The sequence below is a fragment of the Corythoichthys intestinalis genome, chromosome 12, assembly GCF_030265065.1.
Source record: "Corythoichthys intestinalis isolate RoL2023-P3 chromosome 12, ASM3026506v1, whole genome shotgun sequence".
Classification (NCBI taxonomy): domain Eukaryota; kingdom Metazoa; phylum Chordata; class Actinopteri; order Syngnathiformes; family Syngnathidae; genus Corythoichthys; species Corythoichthys intestinalis.
Window position 1 is genome coordinate 48,708,681 of NC_080406.1, and position 16,917 is coordinate 48,725,597.

At 41.7% G+C, this 16,917-nt stretch overlaps 1 protein-coding gene across 3 annotated transcripts in view; it reads left to right on the forward strand.

Annotated features, from left to right (window-relative positions):
* LOC130927144 (inactive dipeptidyl peptidase 10-like) overlaps window positions 1–16,651 on the forward strand; it is a 109,733-nt gene extending 93,082 nt beyond the window's left edge. For all 3 annotated transcript variants that reach the window (XM_057852733.1, XM_057852732.1, XM_057852734.1), the window contains 2 exons: window positions 13,734–13,807; window positions 16,111–16,651. In XM_057852733.1, coding sequence (XP_057708716.1) covers window positions 13,734–13,807; window positions 16,111–16,248 — 212 coding nt within the window. In that variant the 3' untranslated portion in view covers window positions 16,249–16,651. The remainder of the gene's footprint in view (window positions 1–13,733; window positions 13,808–16,110) is intronic.
* The last annotated feature ends 266 nt before the right edge of the window (window positions 16,652–16,917 follow it).

The following is a 16,917-nucleotide window of genomic DNA, read 5'->3' on the forward strand; positions in this document are numbered from 1 at the left end:
GTTGTTTTCTAAAGATTTATTTCAATCACAACTCGGCAACTGCTCGTATAAGCTGAGCGTGCCCTCACTCTTGCTCCCGCATGATGCGTTCAAATGCACTCACGATAGCTCTCGTGGAGTCATATTTTAAAACATGTTGGGTGTTTCGGCTTTCTCGGTCAAAAAGGTTCCCGACCCCTGTTCTAGAACATATCAAATAATTAAAATGGCCATAAAATGAAAAATTGTCTTTGTGTGAAATAATTATAAATACAGTTGTGTTTTGAGATAGGAATTTAATTTGTATTCCAAAAAACCATATACAAAATCTCACAGATTTGGCGGTAGGGACCCCAGCCTAGGACAGGTTAAACGGGAAACATGTCTTTAGAGTCTAAAATGTTACTTCTATAATTAGCGCTTTAAGCAAAATTAGATTGTTTTCTAAATGGGGGGGAAATCCTGAAGTGCCTTGATACAAGAAAGAAATTAAAATCCAACAGGGAAGTAAGACAGCCGAGAGTCTTAGCTGAGCTGTTCACAAATAATTCATACACCAAGCAGTAACTCCCACTGAAGATCTTCATGGAGAGACTTGGTTTACTATGTCTAAAGGACTGATTTAAACTGGGACAAACCTTCTTTTCTTGGATTGATCAGTCTATTATTTTTCAATTGAAACCCTTATTCCGTAATCAAAATTAGATAATTATGCACTGTAATTCTCTGGCTATTAGTGAATCACTTACAAAATGAATACAAAATATAGTAACACAATTAATAATGTCAGAAATTCATTTATTCATTCATCTTCTATTCCCCTTATTGGAAAAAATGATTCTCCTATGTACTTTGCTTTTGGCAAAGAATGCTCCATTTGCTGCAATTACACAATTGCAGACCTTTGGCATTCTTGCTGTTAATTTGTTGAGGTCATCTAGAAAAAGTTCACACCACACTTCCAGAAGTGAAAATAATTCAAAATGTCCAAATTGATTTTATTTGTAGAGCCCATAATTATAGAGTCTTATACGATTTCGATAGATCCACAGTTAACAAAGTCGAGTGACATCACTTGATCTATTATAAACGCTCCAAGCGGGCAAAAACTCAAAGCACCATTTGGGGGGAAAAGAGCAAAATTGAGCAATGACTCCAGATGGAAGATTCGTCCTTCCAGAATAACCGGGCCAACCAATGGTTGCCAACATTTATCACATCGTAAGATGATGTAGAGTGTTAATTAAACCTGCGTAAAAGTCAATGCAATTGATATTTTTGCAAATGTGCATATCTTTGCTCAATTGAAAAAGGGCGATTTTCACTGCTGTGGGCGTGAACACAGCCAACACTCAATGAGGCTCCTCTCAGTCCCTTTAAATGACATATGGTTCAGACATTAAATGTGATGCTTTCACATTTGGCGTAGAAGCAACTCTGCTAAAAAGGAAGCAATTATTCTCGTGTGACCAGAGCATTATCCCAGATCGTAGTACGTATTACAACAGACATCATAAGTTGGCACACTCATTAAATCCTGTATGATTTGGTAAAAACAACTAAGGACTTAAACATGTTTGCGATAGGAGTGTAACCATTGTTGTTGATAACGGCATTAGAATATAACAGCGTTTTTTTTTTTTTCACTGGTGAATAATCTAATTAATTATGTTTCCCATCTTTGCAATGCCGTTACCGTTACTTACGATGTAAAGAGGCGCGTTACTACAATTTGGTTGAATGAACTGCGAGTTGTTGGATTTTGTCGCAGCTTCTTGGGAGAGAACTGAGAAGCAAAGTGGGAGAGGGGAGGAGGGAAATGGGTGGTGACGCCGTTGCAAACGCGGTGATGATTGGCTAGGTGGTTCAGAGCGTTATCATAGCATTCGCGTTCTCGTTAGCATTAGCATTTAATGTGGCGGGCGTCATTTTAAACTTTCAGGGAACTTTTTTTTTTTTTTTTACATTAAGTTCGTGGCATCCATTGAAAATCAATATTGTACTATCTTCCTGCTGATTGTGCTTTTTTTTGGGGGGGGGTTTGTCTTTTATTAAATACCACACCGATTACATTGATCTCACTATCATCCAAAATGACAAAAATGTCTGTATACACTTTATATATATATATATATCGGCCCCCTTGAACCTTGCAACCTTTCGCCACATTTCAGGCTTCAAACATAAAGATATAAAATTTTAATTTTTTGTCAAGAATCAACAACAAGTGGGACACAATCGTGAAGTGGAACAAAATTTATTGGATAATTTAAAACTTTTTTAACAAATAAAAAACTGAAAAGTGGGGCGTGCAATATTATTCAGCCCCCTTGCGTTAATACTTTGTAGCGCCACCTTTTGCTCCAATTACAGCTGCAAGTCGCTTGGGGTATGTTTCTATCAGTTTTGCACATCGAGAGACTGACATTCTTGCCCATTCTTCCTTGCAAAACAGCTCGAGCTCAGTGAGGTTGGATGGAGAGTGTTTGTGAACAGCAGTCTTCAGCTCTTTCCACAGATTCTCGATTGGATTCAGGTCTGGACTTTGACTTGGCCATTCTAACACCTGGATACGTTTATTTTTGAACCATTCCATTGTAGATTTGGCTTTATGTTTTGGATCATTGTCCTGTTGGAAGATACATCTCCGTCCCAGTCTCAGGTCTTGTGCAGATACCAACAGGTTTTCTTCCAGAATGTTCCTGTATTTGGCTGCATCCATCTTCCCGTCAATTTTAACCATCTTCCCTGTCCCTGCTGAAGAAAAGCAGGCCCAAAACCATGATGCTTCCACCACCATGTTTGACAGTGGGGATGGTGTGTTCAGGGTGATGAGCTGTGTTGCTTTTACGCCAAACATATCGTTTTGCATTGTGGCCAAAAAGTTCAATTTTGGTTTCATCTGACCAGAGCACCTTCTTCCACATGTTTGGTGTGTCTCCCAGGTGGCTTGTGGCAAACTTTAAACGAGACTTTTTATGGATATCTTTGAGAAATGGCTTTCTTCTTGCCACTCTTCCATAAAGGCCAGATTTGTGCAGTGTACGACTGATTGTTGTCCTATGGACAGACTCTCCCACCTCAGCTGTAGATCTCTGCAGTTCATCCAGAGTGATCATGGGCCTCTTGGCTGCATCTCTGATCAGTTTTCTCCTTGTTTGAGAAGAAAGTTTGGAAGGACGGCCGGGTCTTGGTAGATTTGCAGTGGTCTGATGCTCCTTCCATTTCAATATGATGGCTTGCACAGTGCTCCTTGAGATGTTTAAAGCTTGGAAAATTTTTTTGTATCCAAATCCGGCTTTAAACTTCTCCACAACAGTATCTCGGACCTGCCTGGTGTGTTCCTTGGTTTTCATAATGCTCTCTGCACTTTAAACAGAACCCTGAGACTATCACAGAGCAGGTGCATTTATACGGAGACTTGATTACACACAGGTGGATTCTATTTATCATCATCGGTCATTTAGGACAACATTGGATCATTCAGAGATCCTCACTGAACTTCTGGAGTGAGTTTGCTGCACTGAAAGTAAAGGGGCCGAATAATATTGCACGCCCCACTTTTCAGTTTTTTATTTGTTAAAAACGTTTAAATTATCCAATAAATGTTGTTCCACTTCACGATTGTGTCCCACATGTTGTTGATTCTTGACAAAAAAATTAAATTTCATATCTTTATGTTTGAAGCCTGAAATGTGGCGAAAGGTTGCAAGATTCAAGGGGGCCGAATACTTTTGCAAGGCACTGCATATATATATATATATATATGTGTGTGTGTGTATATTGTGTATATGTACATACAGTGGGGAGAACAAGTATTTGATACACTGCCGATTTTCTTTTTCCCACTTGCAAGCCATGTAGAGGTCTGTAATTTGTATCATAAGTTCTCTTCAACTGTGAGGGACGGAATCTAATACAAAAATCCAGAAAATCAGATTGTATAATTTTTTAATAATAAATTTGTATTTAACTGCATGAAATAAGTATTTGATACATTACCAACTAGTAAATATTTGGAGTCACCAGTCACCAGATCTGAACCCGATAGAAAATATTTCGGCTCTCAGTTCTTTTTTAAGAACCCCTCCTGTTCTCCACTCATTACCGGAAGTAACTGCACCTGTTTGAACTTGTTACCTGTATAAAAGACACCTGTTCACATGCTCAAACAAACAAACTCCAACCTCTCCACAATGGCCAAGACCAAAGAGCTGTGTAAGGACATCAGGGATAAAATAATAGACCTGCACAAGGGTGGGATGGGCTACAGGAAAATAAGCAAGCAGCTTGGTGAGAAGGTAACAACTGTTGGAGCGATTATTAGAAAATGGAAGAAGTTCAAGTTGACGGTCAATCTGTCTCGTTCTGGGGCTCCATGCAAGATCTCACCTCGTGGGGCATCACTGATCATGAGGAAGGTGAGGGATCAGCCCAGAACTACACGGCAGGACCTGGTCAATGACCTGAAGAGAGCTGGAACCACAGTCTCGAAGAAAACTATCGGAAACACATTACGCCGTCATGGATTAAAATCCTACAGCGCACGCAAGGTCCCGCTGCTGAAGCCAGTGCAGGTCCAGACATGTCTGAAGTTTGCCACTGACCATCTGGATGATCCAGAGGAGCAATGGGAGAAGGTCATGTGGTCGGATAAACACCAAAATTGAACTTTTGGGTCTAAACTCGGCTCGTCGTGTTTGGAGGAAAAAGAAGGATGAGTACAACCCCAAGAACACCATCCCGACCGTGAAACATGGAGGAGAAACATCATTTTTTGGGGCTGCTTCTCTGCCAAGGGTACAGGACGACTGCACCGTATTGAGGGGAGGATGGATGGGGCTATGTATCGCCAGATCTTGGCTGACAACCTCCTTCCTTCAGTGAGAGCCCTTAAGATGGGTCGTGGCTGGGTCTTCCAGCATGACAACGACCCAAAGCACACAGCCAAGGCAACTAAAGAGTGGCTCCGTAAGAAGCATCTTAAGGTCCTGGAGTGGTCTAGCCAGTCACCAGATCTGAACCCGATAGAAAATCTGTGGAGGGAGCTGAAAGTCCGTGTTTCCCGGCAGCAGCCCCGAAACCTGAAGGCTCTGGAGAAGATCTGCATGGAGGAGTGGGCCAAAATCCCTGCTGCAGTGTGTGCAAACCTTGTCAAGGACTACAGGAAACGTTTGGTATCTGTAATAGGAAACAAAGGTTTCTGTACCAAATATTAATTTTGATTTTTGTGATGTATCAAATACTTATTTCATGCAATCAAATGCAAATTTATTATTTAAAAATCATACAACGTGATTTTCTGTTTTTTTGCATTAGATTCCGTCCCTCACAGTTGAAGAGAACTTATGATACAAATTACAGACCTCTACATGCTTTGCAAGTGGGAAAACCAGCAAAATCAACAGTGTATCAAATACTTGTTCTCCCCACTGCATTTATTTATTTATTTATTTATTTATTTAAATGTTCTATGATTATTAAATTACAATTTGGTCCAGAATTGTTCAAGGGCTGTTTTTGGTTGATATTTGGTCCAAAATGGGTAGTTTTTGGTCTAAAATGAAGAATCAATAGTCAAAAAATGCCAATTTTTGGACCAAAATAGTTGTTTTGGTCCAAGTTGGTTAATGTTTGTTAAATAAATATTTTAGTCTAAATTGGTTAATGTTTCATTAAAAAATTCCGTCTTGGTCCAAAGTATTTTAAGCTTTGGCCATTTTTTTAAAAATCGAAAATGACTAACATTTTGTCCAGAATGGACGTTTTTGGTCCAAAAATGGTTACCTTGTGGTCAAAATTGGATTAAATGGCACTGCATTAGAATTATATTGTTATGAACATCTTTAGACATCAATGGCAAACAATGAGTATTTAATAAATAATATTGAAAGGTGTTAGGAAGGTTAATGATGTGTTTCAGTAGTTTGGGTGTTATCATTAGTAATTGAACAAAAAATGAGTGTGCTCAATGTAAAACCTTTCATTTTTACAGCAACTCTGCTTTGTGGTCCAAACAGTTACTTTTTGCACTAAAATGCGTCATATTTGGTCCAAAATTGATAGTTTTTGGTCCAAAATGGTTAATTTTTCATCCATAGTGATTAATTTTTAGTTCAAAATTGTCAGGTACGAGACGGAGGAATCAGTTGCGTATCGCAGACACAGGATTTTATTGATGTTGACAGCCAAAGAAAACAATCAGGTCAAGTGGTAATGGATAGTTACAATTGTATGCTGGAACGCTGACGACCTGACACTGAATGCCATGTGTTCGTGCCTTATATACTGTTCACAGTTGTTCTACGTGACGTATTAAAGAGTACACAGTCTTTGTGATGATAGCTTTGTGATGCATGAGTGCGATGCAATACGCTGGTAATATGCTGGTACATTGGTACATGACTGAACCCCCTCTCAAGGGACGGCTCCAGAAGTCCCAAGAATTGAGCCCACCAAGGGCTACTAATCCACCGACCCCTCAGAGTCCATGGCCTCATCCACTGAGGGAATTGGCTCAACCTCCTCCTCGCCAGTGGAGGAATCAAGGGGGCCTTTCATGGACTGGCTTTAATTTGGAGACATGGAAGGTAGGGTGAACCTTCATAGGCCTGGGTAGTTGGAGTCGGGATAGCTGATGGGCTGATGATCTTCTCGATGGGAAACGAACCATTGAACCTGGGTACCAGTTTACGTGATTCAACCTGGAGTGGCAGGTCCCGGGAAGAAAGCCATACCTTCTGGCCCACTTAGTATGCAGGGGCCTCAGTCCGTCATCGGTTGGCTCTGATGACATAACAAGAAACAGACTTTAAAAGAGCGGTACGGGCTTGAGACAAGATTCAGCGACATCTCCGTACACAGGCTTGGGCGGAAGGGCAGGAAGTGTCTCCCTCTTGGCTGGCGAACAGGGGCGGTTGATAGCCGAAGACTGTGAAAGGGAGACAGGGTGGTGGCAGAGCTGGGAAGGGAGTTGTGAGTGTATTCCACCCAGAGCAGATGTTGCCCCCAAGAATGGGGGTTACGTGAAGCCATGCAGCGGAGGGATGTCTCAAGCTCTTGGTTGAGCCTTTCCGACTGGCCGTTAGACTGGGGGTGATAGACTGATGTGAGGCTCGCTGTGGCTCCCAGGAGGCAGCAGAATTCCTTCCAGAAGGAGGAAGCAAACTGCGGACCCTGGTCAGATACGACATCCCTTGGTAGTCCGTGAATTCGGAACACCAGCTCCATAACCACCTTTGCCGTCTTCTTAGCAGTGGGCAATCTTGGCAGCGGGATGAAGTGGGCCATCTTGCTGAACCTGTCCACAACTGTGAGGATGACAGTGTTTCCTTCAGAAGGAGGGAGTCCGGTGACAAAGTTCATTGCTATATGGGACCAGGGTTGTTTGGGGACTGGCAGAGGTTGGAGCAAGCCGGCTGGGGAACGGCTTGTGGTCTGGCTAAAGGTGGGGCAGGCTTTCACGAATCTTGGACGTCTGTTCTCAACAATGGCGACCAGAACTGCTGTGAGAGCAAGTGGGTGGTGCGTGTGACACCAGGGTGACAAGCCAGGTGGGAGTTGTGGCCCCACTGGATCACCACGGACCTCAGATTATCAGGAACAAAGAGGCGATCAGTGGGGGCAGGCGCTGGGGCCAGGCTGATCCTGGATAGCTTTTTTGACCTGCACCTTAATGTCCCAGGTCAACGTGGCAACTAGGCAGGATCTGGGAGAATGGACTCGTGCTTCATCCATCTGGAATACTCGAGAGAGGGCATCGGGCCTTGCATTCCGGGAACCAGGGCGGTAAGAGAGGGTGAAATTGAAACGTTTGAAGAATAGTGACCACCGGGCCTGCCGCGGGTTCAGCCGCCGAGCTGTTGTTATGTATTCAAGTATTATATATGTATTCTTGTGGACTGGTCCACACCAGAAACGGAACGGTTGATCCTTCAAGCCAATGTCGCCATTCCTCCAGAGCGAGTTTCACAGCCAGCAGCTCACGATTCCCAATGTCATAATTCTGCTCTGCCGGGGACATTCAGCGAGAGTAGAAGGCGCACGGATGTAACTTGCCGTCCGATGCTGCGCGCTGTGAAAGCACTGCCCCAACCCCCACGTCGGACGCATTCACCTCTACCACAAATTGTCACTCTGGGTCGGGCATTTGGAGGATTGGGGCAGAAGTGAAGCGTGCCTTAAGCGTCTCGAAGGCCTTGTCGGCTGCGGAATCCCACCTGAACGGAACCTTTGTGCTGGTAAGGGCTGTAAGGTAAGTTGCCACTGTACTGTAATTCCGGATGAATTGTCTGTAGAAGTTGGCAAAGCCCAGGAATCGTTGCATTTTTTTGCGGTTCTCCGGTACAGGCCAGGATGTAATTGCCGTCACTTTTGCAGGGTCCATCTGAAGACTTCCCTCTACCACTATTGTTCCCAGAAATTATACCGATCTGGCATGGAATTCACATTTCTCTGCTTTGACAAACAGGGAGTTTTCCAGGAGACGGGGCAGGATCTGCTGGACGTGATTTATATGGTAAGACATGGTTTTGGAAAATATCAGTATTTCATCTAAATACACAAACACAAAGATGTTGAGCCTGTCACGCAGGTTATCATTTACCAGGGCCTGAAATACTGCAGGGGTGTTGGTTAGGCCAACGGGCATGACTAGGTACTCATAGTGTCCAGAGGGCGTGTTGAAAGCCATCTTCCACTTGTCTCCTTCTCTCATTCGAACCATTCCTCAGATCCAGTTTAGTGAACACAGTGGCATTTTGGAGAAGTTCAAAAGCAGATGACATGAGTGGCAGGGGGTAGCAGTTCATAATGGTTATGTAATTGAGTCTGCGGTAAACTATACATGGGCGAAGAGAGCCATCCATCTTTGGTACAAAGAAGAATCCAGCTCCAGCAGGCGAGAAGGATGGATGGATTAACACGGCAGCTAGTGATTCATTAATGTACTTCTACATGGCGCTTCTTTCTGGTGCTGATAAGGAGTACAGAGTGCTCTTTGGTGGCACCGTGCCGGGCAGGAAGTCTATGGCGCAGTTTTATGGCCGGTGAGAGGGCAGCGAAGTGGCCTTGTTTTCGTTAAAGACCTCACAGACTGCTTGGTAGCAGGCAGGCACGTTGGTGATATTTGGGACAGGACTGACAGGTTCAAGGTTGGTGGGTATGACTGCCTCCTTCAGGCAGGTCTTGTGGCATCTCCTGCCCCATTCTCGTACCGTTCCAGTCTCCCAATCGAGGTTAGGGTTGTGCTGGTGCAGCCACGGAAACCAAGGATGAGAGGCTGACCTGGTGAGCGGAGCAGATGGAACTGGATGGACTCGTGGTGGTTTCCGGACAGAAGCATGGTTACCGGGGCTGAGATGTTGGTCACTGTGCCGAGTAAATGTCCATCCAGAGCTTGTGCAGGAACAGATGGGGGAGGTTGGTGACACCGAATGCCGAGCTGCTGGGCCAGAAACACACCCGTGATTTTGGCCTCCGCTCCAGAGTCGATAAGAGTGGTCAAGGTATGGGTGGTGTCAGTCAGCAGGAGGCGAATCTGGAGCAAGGTTTTACGAAGGGAGGGAGAGTGAAGCCAAGTTGAGCTCACCCGAATCTCTGGGTAGATCATAGGCGACGAGCTCATCTTTGATGCAGTCCGCCAGGCTGTGATAGAACGCTTCAATCACGGCTTCCGTGTTCCAGTCGCTGCACCTCAGTTTGGAAATCAATGGAATACTCCGACACTGACCGATTGCCTTGACGGATGGTCATAAAGGCGGCAATTTAATTGGGAAAAGCCTTGAAGTTGGTACAGGCTGGTGTTTGCCTCTCAAACTCCACTGTTCCCCAGCCTTGGCTATTGATGCCCCGGAGCCAAAGATTGGAAACGACGAATGCTTTAATGGCGCCCCAATCCAGGTACGAGCTTTTCTGACAATTTGCGAAGTCCAATTTTCCCTGCAACCCCAGACCTTTGCAACCGAGCATATGTTTGCATGCCAACTATCCATTACCACTTGCCCTGATTGTTTTCTCTGCTTGTCAACATCAATAAAATCCCGTGTCTGCGATAGCAACTGGTTCCTCCGTCTTGTAACTGAAAGTACGACCAAAAACTGAATGCTATGTGTTCGTGCCTTATATTACTGTTCTAAGTTGTTCTTTGTGACATATTAAAGAGTACACAGTCTTCGTGATGAAAGCTTTGTGATGCATGAGTGTGATGCAATATGCTGGCAATATGCTGGTACATTGGTACATGACACACAATGATGAATTAATGCACAAAAACCTGCATTTTTTTGCAAAACTTTTTGGTCCAAAATTGTTCATTTTTCAAGCATAGCAATTACTTTTTTGTCCAAAATGATGAATTAGTGATCTTGCAATGAAATGGTTAATTTTTAGTTCAAATATGGTTATCATTCAATTGCTTCCAGTTCATCCAATGAGCAGCCAAAGAGTAGTAAATATGACTGAGGAATAAACTTGGAATTTCTCTCGTCCCCAAGCTTTCATTAAGGACTACAAAAAAATATTGCATTTTTTGGGAGATGAGAAACCTAAAGTGGATGTGCATAACTTATTTTCGCGGGCCACACAAATTAATGTGGCGCACTGTGCATTATCATCACCAAGTTGGCGGTGTCCTTGTCGACGCCACAATATAATAATAATTTAAATAGTCACTTGCCCTAAACTTTTCTTGAAGGACATGAACCTTGTGTGATGTCTTTTTTTCATCAAAACAACTCGAGCAAAGATATGAGAGGCAAGAGATTAAGAGCTTCACCTCATTGGTGATTGATTGGTTAAGCATAGTCTGATGGAATTTGATAGAAATGCAAAACATTGTGTCATTATCATTTCTTTCATAAACAAAATTGTCAAAACTGGCAACATTGCTTTGTATTTTTCATGGCTTTCGGTGAATTGTCACTGATTTGAAAATGTGTACAGCATACATAATATTATTAAATCGATCAAAGACCCTTGAACGTGGCAGACTGTGATATCAGCAAAAACTATCTACAGTGGTATGAAAAGGTACTGACAGGTGGCCTCAGGTTTTCCTGCAAAAAATCCTGATAAACCCTTGAGTTCATTTTTCCATTAATGATTGCAAGTTGTCCAGGCCCTGAGGCAGCAAAACAGCCCCAAATCATGATGCTCCCTCCACCATGCTTCACGGTGGGGATGAGGTGTTGATGTTGGTGAGCTGTTCGATTTTTCCTCCACACATGACTTTGTGTGTTACTCCCAAACAATTCAACTTTGGTTTCATCAGTCCAAAAAATATTTTGCCGAAACTTCTGTAGAGTGTCCAAGTACCTTTTTGTGAAGATTAAACGAGCAACAATGTTTTTTTTTTTTTTTTAATACTGCAGTGGCTTCCTCCGTGGAGTCCTCCCGTGAACACCATTCTTGGCCATAGTTTTACATATAGTTGATGTGTGCACAGAGATTTTGGACTGTGCCAGTGTTTTCTGTAAGTCTTTAGCAGACACTCTAGGGTTCTTTTTTTTACCTCTCTGGTATTCTGCGCTGAACCCTTGGCGTCATCTTTGGTGGACGGCCACTACTTGGGAGTGAAGCAATAGTGCCAAACTCTCTCCATTTGCAGACAACTTCTCTGACTGTCGATTGATGAACATTCGCTTTTAGAGGTGGTTTTGTATCCTTACCCAGCTTTATACAAATCAACAATCCTTGATCGCAGGTCTTCAGACAGCTCTTTTAACCGAGCCATGATGCACATCAGACAATGCTTCTCATCAAGACAATTATTACAAGGTGTATGTTTTACAGTGCGCAAGGCAACTTTAAATCACTCATAAGTGATTGGGCACACAGCTGACTTAAATTGTTTAAATTAAAATGGTAAAAATTGGTTTTAATTGCTGTTTAAGTCCCCTTAGGCCGAGGGTTCACTTAATTTCCCCCCTTCTGTCATTGTTTACATGCTATCCTCATTAAAATATAAAAAATCTATAAATGTTTGGGTGGTTTTAGTTAACCCTTTAACACCGAATGTGTCGGATGCGACACGTTTACGCATATAATCTTTGAAGCCTCGTAACGCTGTAATTACGTCACCCAAGTGCCCCTGGTTGCTCTCGTTTGAAAGTACGGAAGTTGATGTCCACACCAGTTTTTATTTGAAGTCAATCGACCAAGTAAAACGGGAGATTATGTCATTTGAGTTTTATAGTTTTATTGCACTCATAAATATGCATTGACACGCTGCATGGACCATGTGTCTATCTCCATATTTCCATCATTTCTTGTCCTTTTTTCAAAACGGAAAGCTGCACAAAAGACTACATATCCCAAGGGCCGTTGTGATGTCAAGAAGGACGAACCTAATCTGAACATTTTTAATAAATTGACGAGCAAGGTGCCAACTAAGGGAAAGGAGACACGCGTAGCAAGCAACGGCCGGTTGAATTGAGCTAGCGACTTTGAAACGTGCAGAATGAATCGAAAACTAAATTTAGCGCAAGCTAATGCATTATTTCATCAACTCAAGGAATAGGATGAGCTGTATTTGTCATTGTTTTCCTCGGATCAGTCGGCGTCTCGGCGAGCAGCGCGCAAACGGCGGATGAGTAGGCTGTGTGACGTTGTATGTGACGCAGCTTAGTGACATGTTCAAAAACAAACTTTATTGAGTACGCAAAAAAACTTTATTGGGTCGCATGCCTAAAAAATTTTTAATTGAACTGAACTACTTGTCAATATTTTTGAAAATACTTTTTTTTCAATGTTTGTTATTTTTTCTTCACTATGAATCTTTTCAATTTTTATATAGATGTGTGTTCGAGAAGCTTGATTGCATGTACATATATACCTTTGATAAGGTGATGGGTACAATATCTAACTTCACAAAGAGATATCCTCCAAACCCTTTTTGTGTTGGATAATATATATAAAAAAAATTCTCACTATTTTGCACTGTATCTAACATGTTTTGACCACAGTATGTGTGAAGGCCAAAAACGCCTATGACCATAGCTGCTGTTTGTGTTGAATTGTCAAACATAAAACTATTCAATCTTATTTTTTTCTATTGAATGTTTATCCTAGCAAGTTAAATAAATATTATCAAGCTTCAAAACGGTTGGTCGAGCATGTTTGGCTGTCAGTGGGACTTCAACATTACAAATTTTGAAAAAAGATTTTGGGATTTTCGTCTTTTTGGGTCCAACATGTGCATTAAAGTTGGTCAGTGAAGAAAATAACAGTTTGGACATGAAGTTCAAGGTATCCTGCAAAAAGGGACCCAACTTGGCCATTGTGAACAGTTTTTTCTTTGAAATATAAAAGGCAACATCAAAGGCATGCAAATTCGGCCAAAATAGGCTTAGGTGTTAAAGGGTTAAAGCAGACACTGATTTTACATCTGTGTGATTTTGGCAAAGATCAGATCACATTTGATGGTGATTTTTTGCAGAAATGTGAGAAATTCCAAAAGGTTCCGATACCTTTTCATACCAATGTAGATCATATCGTATCGTCGTGGAATTGGTTTACATCCTTACTTTGCAGATGTCAGGAAGCTATCTTAGCCCCTATCAGTCCCTTAATTGCCATAAGGAATTGAAAATGAAGTTTAAAAATACCAAGTGTCTTAAATTCAGAAAGAAAAAAGTCTCCTGTAATTAATTTCATTAAATAAAAAATAAAAATAACTCCTTGAATATAACAAAATTATATTTTGACTACGAATATGCTGCAATATTAAGTTTTTTTTTTTTTTTTTTTTTTTCCAGCCACTGTTCATTTCCAGCACACTGCTGAATTGATCAAATTCCTATCTTCATCTAATTTTAACTACACACTCCAGGTGAGTTTACCGCTGTCATCTAACAATGAAATAATGTGTTTATTATTACTTTTATTTCCCCTTTTTTGCAGACTCGTCCTAACATTTTCAAAATGTAATATTTGGATAGCAATTGTGGAAGAAATAGTTTTGTGTTTGACTTACAGTGCCTTGCAAAAGTATCCGGCCCCCTTGAACCTTGCAACCTTTCGCCACATTTCAGGCTTCAAACATAAAGATATAAAATTTTAATTTTTTGTCAAGAATCAACAACAAGTGGGACACAATCGTGAAGTGGAAAAAAATTTATTGGATAATTTAAACTTTTTTAACAAATAAAAAACTGAAAAGTGGGGCGTGCAATATTATTCGGCCCCCTTGCGTTAATACTTTGTAGCGCCACCTTTTGCTCCAATTACAGCTGCAAGTCGCTTGGGGTATGTTTCTATCAGTTTTGCACATCGAGAGACTGACATTCTTGCCCATTCTTCCTTGCAAAACAGCTCGAGCTCAGTGAGGTTGGATGGAGAGTGTTTGTGAACAGCAGTCTTCAGCTCTTTCCACAGATTCTCGACTGGATTTAGGTCTGGACTTTGACTTGGCCATTCTAACACCTGGATACGTTTATTTTTGAACCATTCCATTGTAGATTTGGCTTTATGTTTTGGATCATTGTCCTGTTGGAAGATAAATCTCCGTCCCAGTCTCAGGTCTTGTGCAGATACCAACAGGTTTTCTTCCAGAATGTTCCTGTATTTGGCTGCATCCATCTTCCCATCAGTTTTAACCATCTTCCCTGTCCCTGCTGAAGAAAAGCAGGCCCAAACCATGATGCTGCCACCACCATGTTTGACAGTGGGGATGGTGTGTTCAGGGTGATGAGCTGTGTTGCTTTTACGCCAAACATATCGTTTTGCATTGTGGCCAAAAAGTTCAATTTTGGTTTCATCTGACCAGAGCACCTTCTTCCACATGTTTGGTGTTTCTCCCAGGTGGCTTGTGGCAAACTTTAAACGAGACTTTTTATGGATATCTTTGAGAAATGGTTTTCTTCTTGCCACTCTTCCATAAAGGCCAGATTTGTGCAGTGTACGACTGATTGTTGTCCTATGGACAGACTCTCCCACCTCAGCTGTAGATCTCTGCAGTTCATCCAGAGTGATTATGGGCCTCTTGGCTGCATCTCTGATCAGTTTTCTCCTTGTTTGAGAAGAAAGTTTGGAAGGACGGCCGGGTCTTGGTAGATTTGCAGTGGTCTGATGCACCTTCTATTTCAACATGATGGCTTGCACAGTGCTCCTTGAGATGTTTAAAGCTTGGGAAATCTTTTTGTATCCAAATCTGGCTTTAAACTTCTCCACAACAGTATCTCGGACCTGCCTGGTGTGTTCCTTGGTTTTCATAATGCTCTCTGCACTTTAAACAGAACCCTGAGACTATCACAGAGCAGGTGCATTTATACGAAGACTTGATTACACACAGGTAGATTCTATTTATCATCATCGGTCATTTAGGACAACATTGGATCATTCAGAGATCCTCACTGAACTTCTGGAGTGAGTTTGCTGCACTGAAAGTAAAGGGGCCGGATAATATTGCACGCCCCACTTTTCAGTTTTTTATTTGTTAAAAAAGTTTAAATTATCCAATAAATGTTGTTCCACTTCACGATTGTGTCCCACTTGTTGTTGATTCTTGACAAAAAAATTACATTTCATATCTTTATGTTTGAAGCCTGAAATGTGGCGAAAGGTTGCAAGGTTCAAGGGGGCCGAATACTTTTGCAAGGCACTGTATATCAAAGCTTTCACTTGTTAAAAGCCAGTGAACCTGTATCGTAAATAAGTATCTCTTTGCTGAATCATGACCCTGAGAGAGTGAAAAGCCAATGTTCCAGAAAAACTAATAACCATTCTTCTTTAGCCACATTAGCACGGATAATAATTCACTAAAGATGAGTAAGCATCTTTGCACAAATTTGTAACGGCTTCTTCTCATCTCACATAGTCACACGTGGCCGGTTCTGATGACGCTTCCAAACTTCTTTTGCCAAGGTTAATGGGCTTAGTGCTTGCAAAAAGTACCAATTGTAAAGCTTGTTTCAATAAATTGTAGACCTGACAACTCTGAATCTTAATTGAACCCAGGTTAGGAATTATTGCATGACAATAGAGGAGTGACGAGTGATAAAGTTGATACAACTGTTTGGGTTGAGCTAGAGACATGGATTTTGTATCCTCAGTGAGGCAGTCACTAGAAGCTTGTCTGAATTTTTTTTTGCAATATAATGATGACAGCAATGTTCTCAAATTGTCATTACTCAGATTTTCCCCGATGAAGGACATGATATTGCATCCGCCAAGAGCCAGCGCTACATGCTAAACTCTGTGTTCACTTTCTTCAAAGACTGTTTTGAGAAGGAAAATGTGGTCGAGCAGCAGAAATCGAAAGATGATGACTAAGATGTAGAACTGCCTGCTGAAAAACTGTTGGATGGTTCAAAGAATGTACCTGCAAGCATGATCAAACACTTTTGCACTCAACTACTAAAGGGCTGACATCTTCAAAAGCAATCTAAAATGACTTGTGGAAACATAAAGCCAAATGGAACACAGCACTATTTTTTTGCTAGATGCATGACAAGTTCATAATAATAATGATTGTTTTATTCCATTAACCTGGTTGTAATAATGTTGTCTGTAAAAATCTAAAACATGTTATAAAGGCTATACTGAAAAGAAAATAAGTCCTTGACGAGAAATAATTGTACAGTCAACAAAGTGGTAATGTTACTAGAATACAACTGTATTTTTTTGACAGGATGAAGTGACATGTAATGTTAATCAAATAAAATCTTAATACTAGAAACTGCAATTTCTGGAGAAATTACTCTGGGGCTTTGCTGTGTGGAGATGCAAATCTTAGCCCTGCCCAGGTTGGTTTGGGGACATTCCGGAGACAATATCAGGTCACTTCCTGTTGATTTGGGGACTTTTGGGGGACAGGTCCTGGTCATATCAGGTCATTTGGGGACTTTTGGAGGGCGTGTCCAGGTCAGGACATTTGGGGGGCTTGTCCTGGTCACATCAGGTCATTTGGGGACATTTGGGGGGTGTGATATTACAAGATTA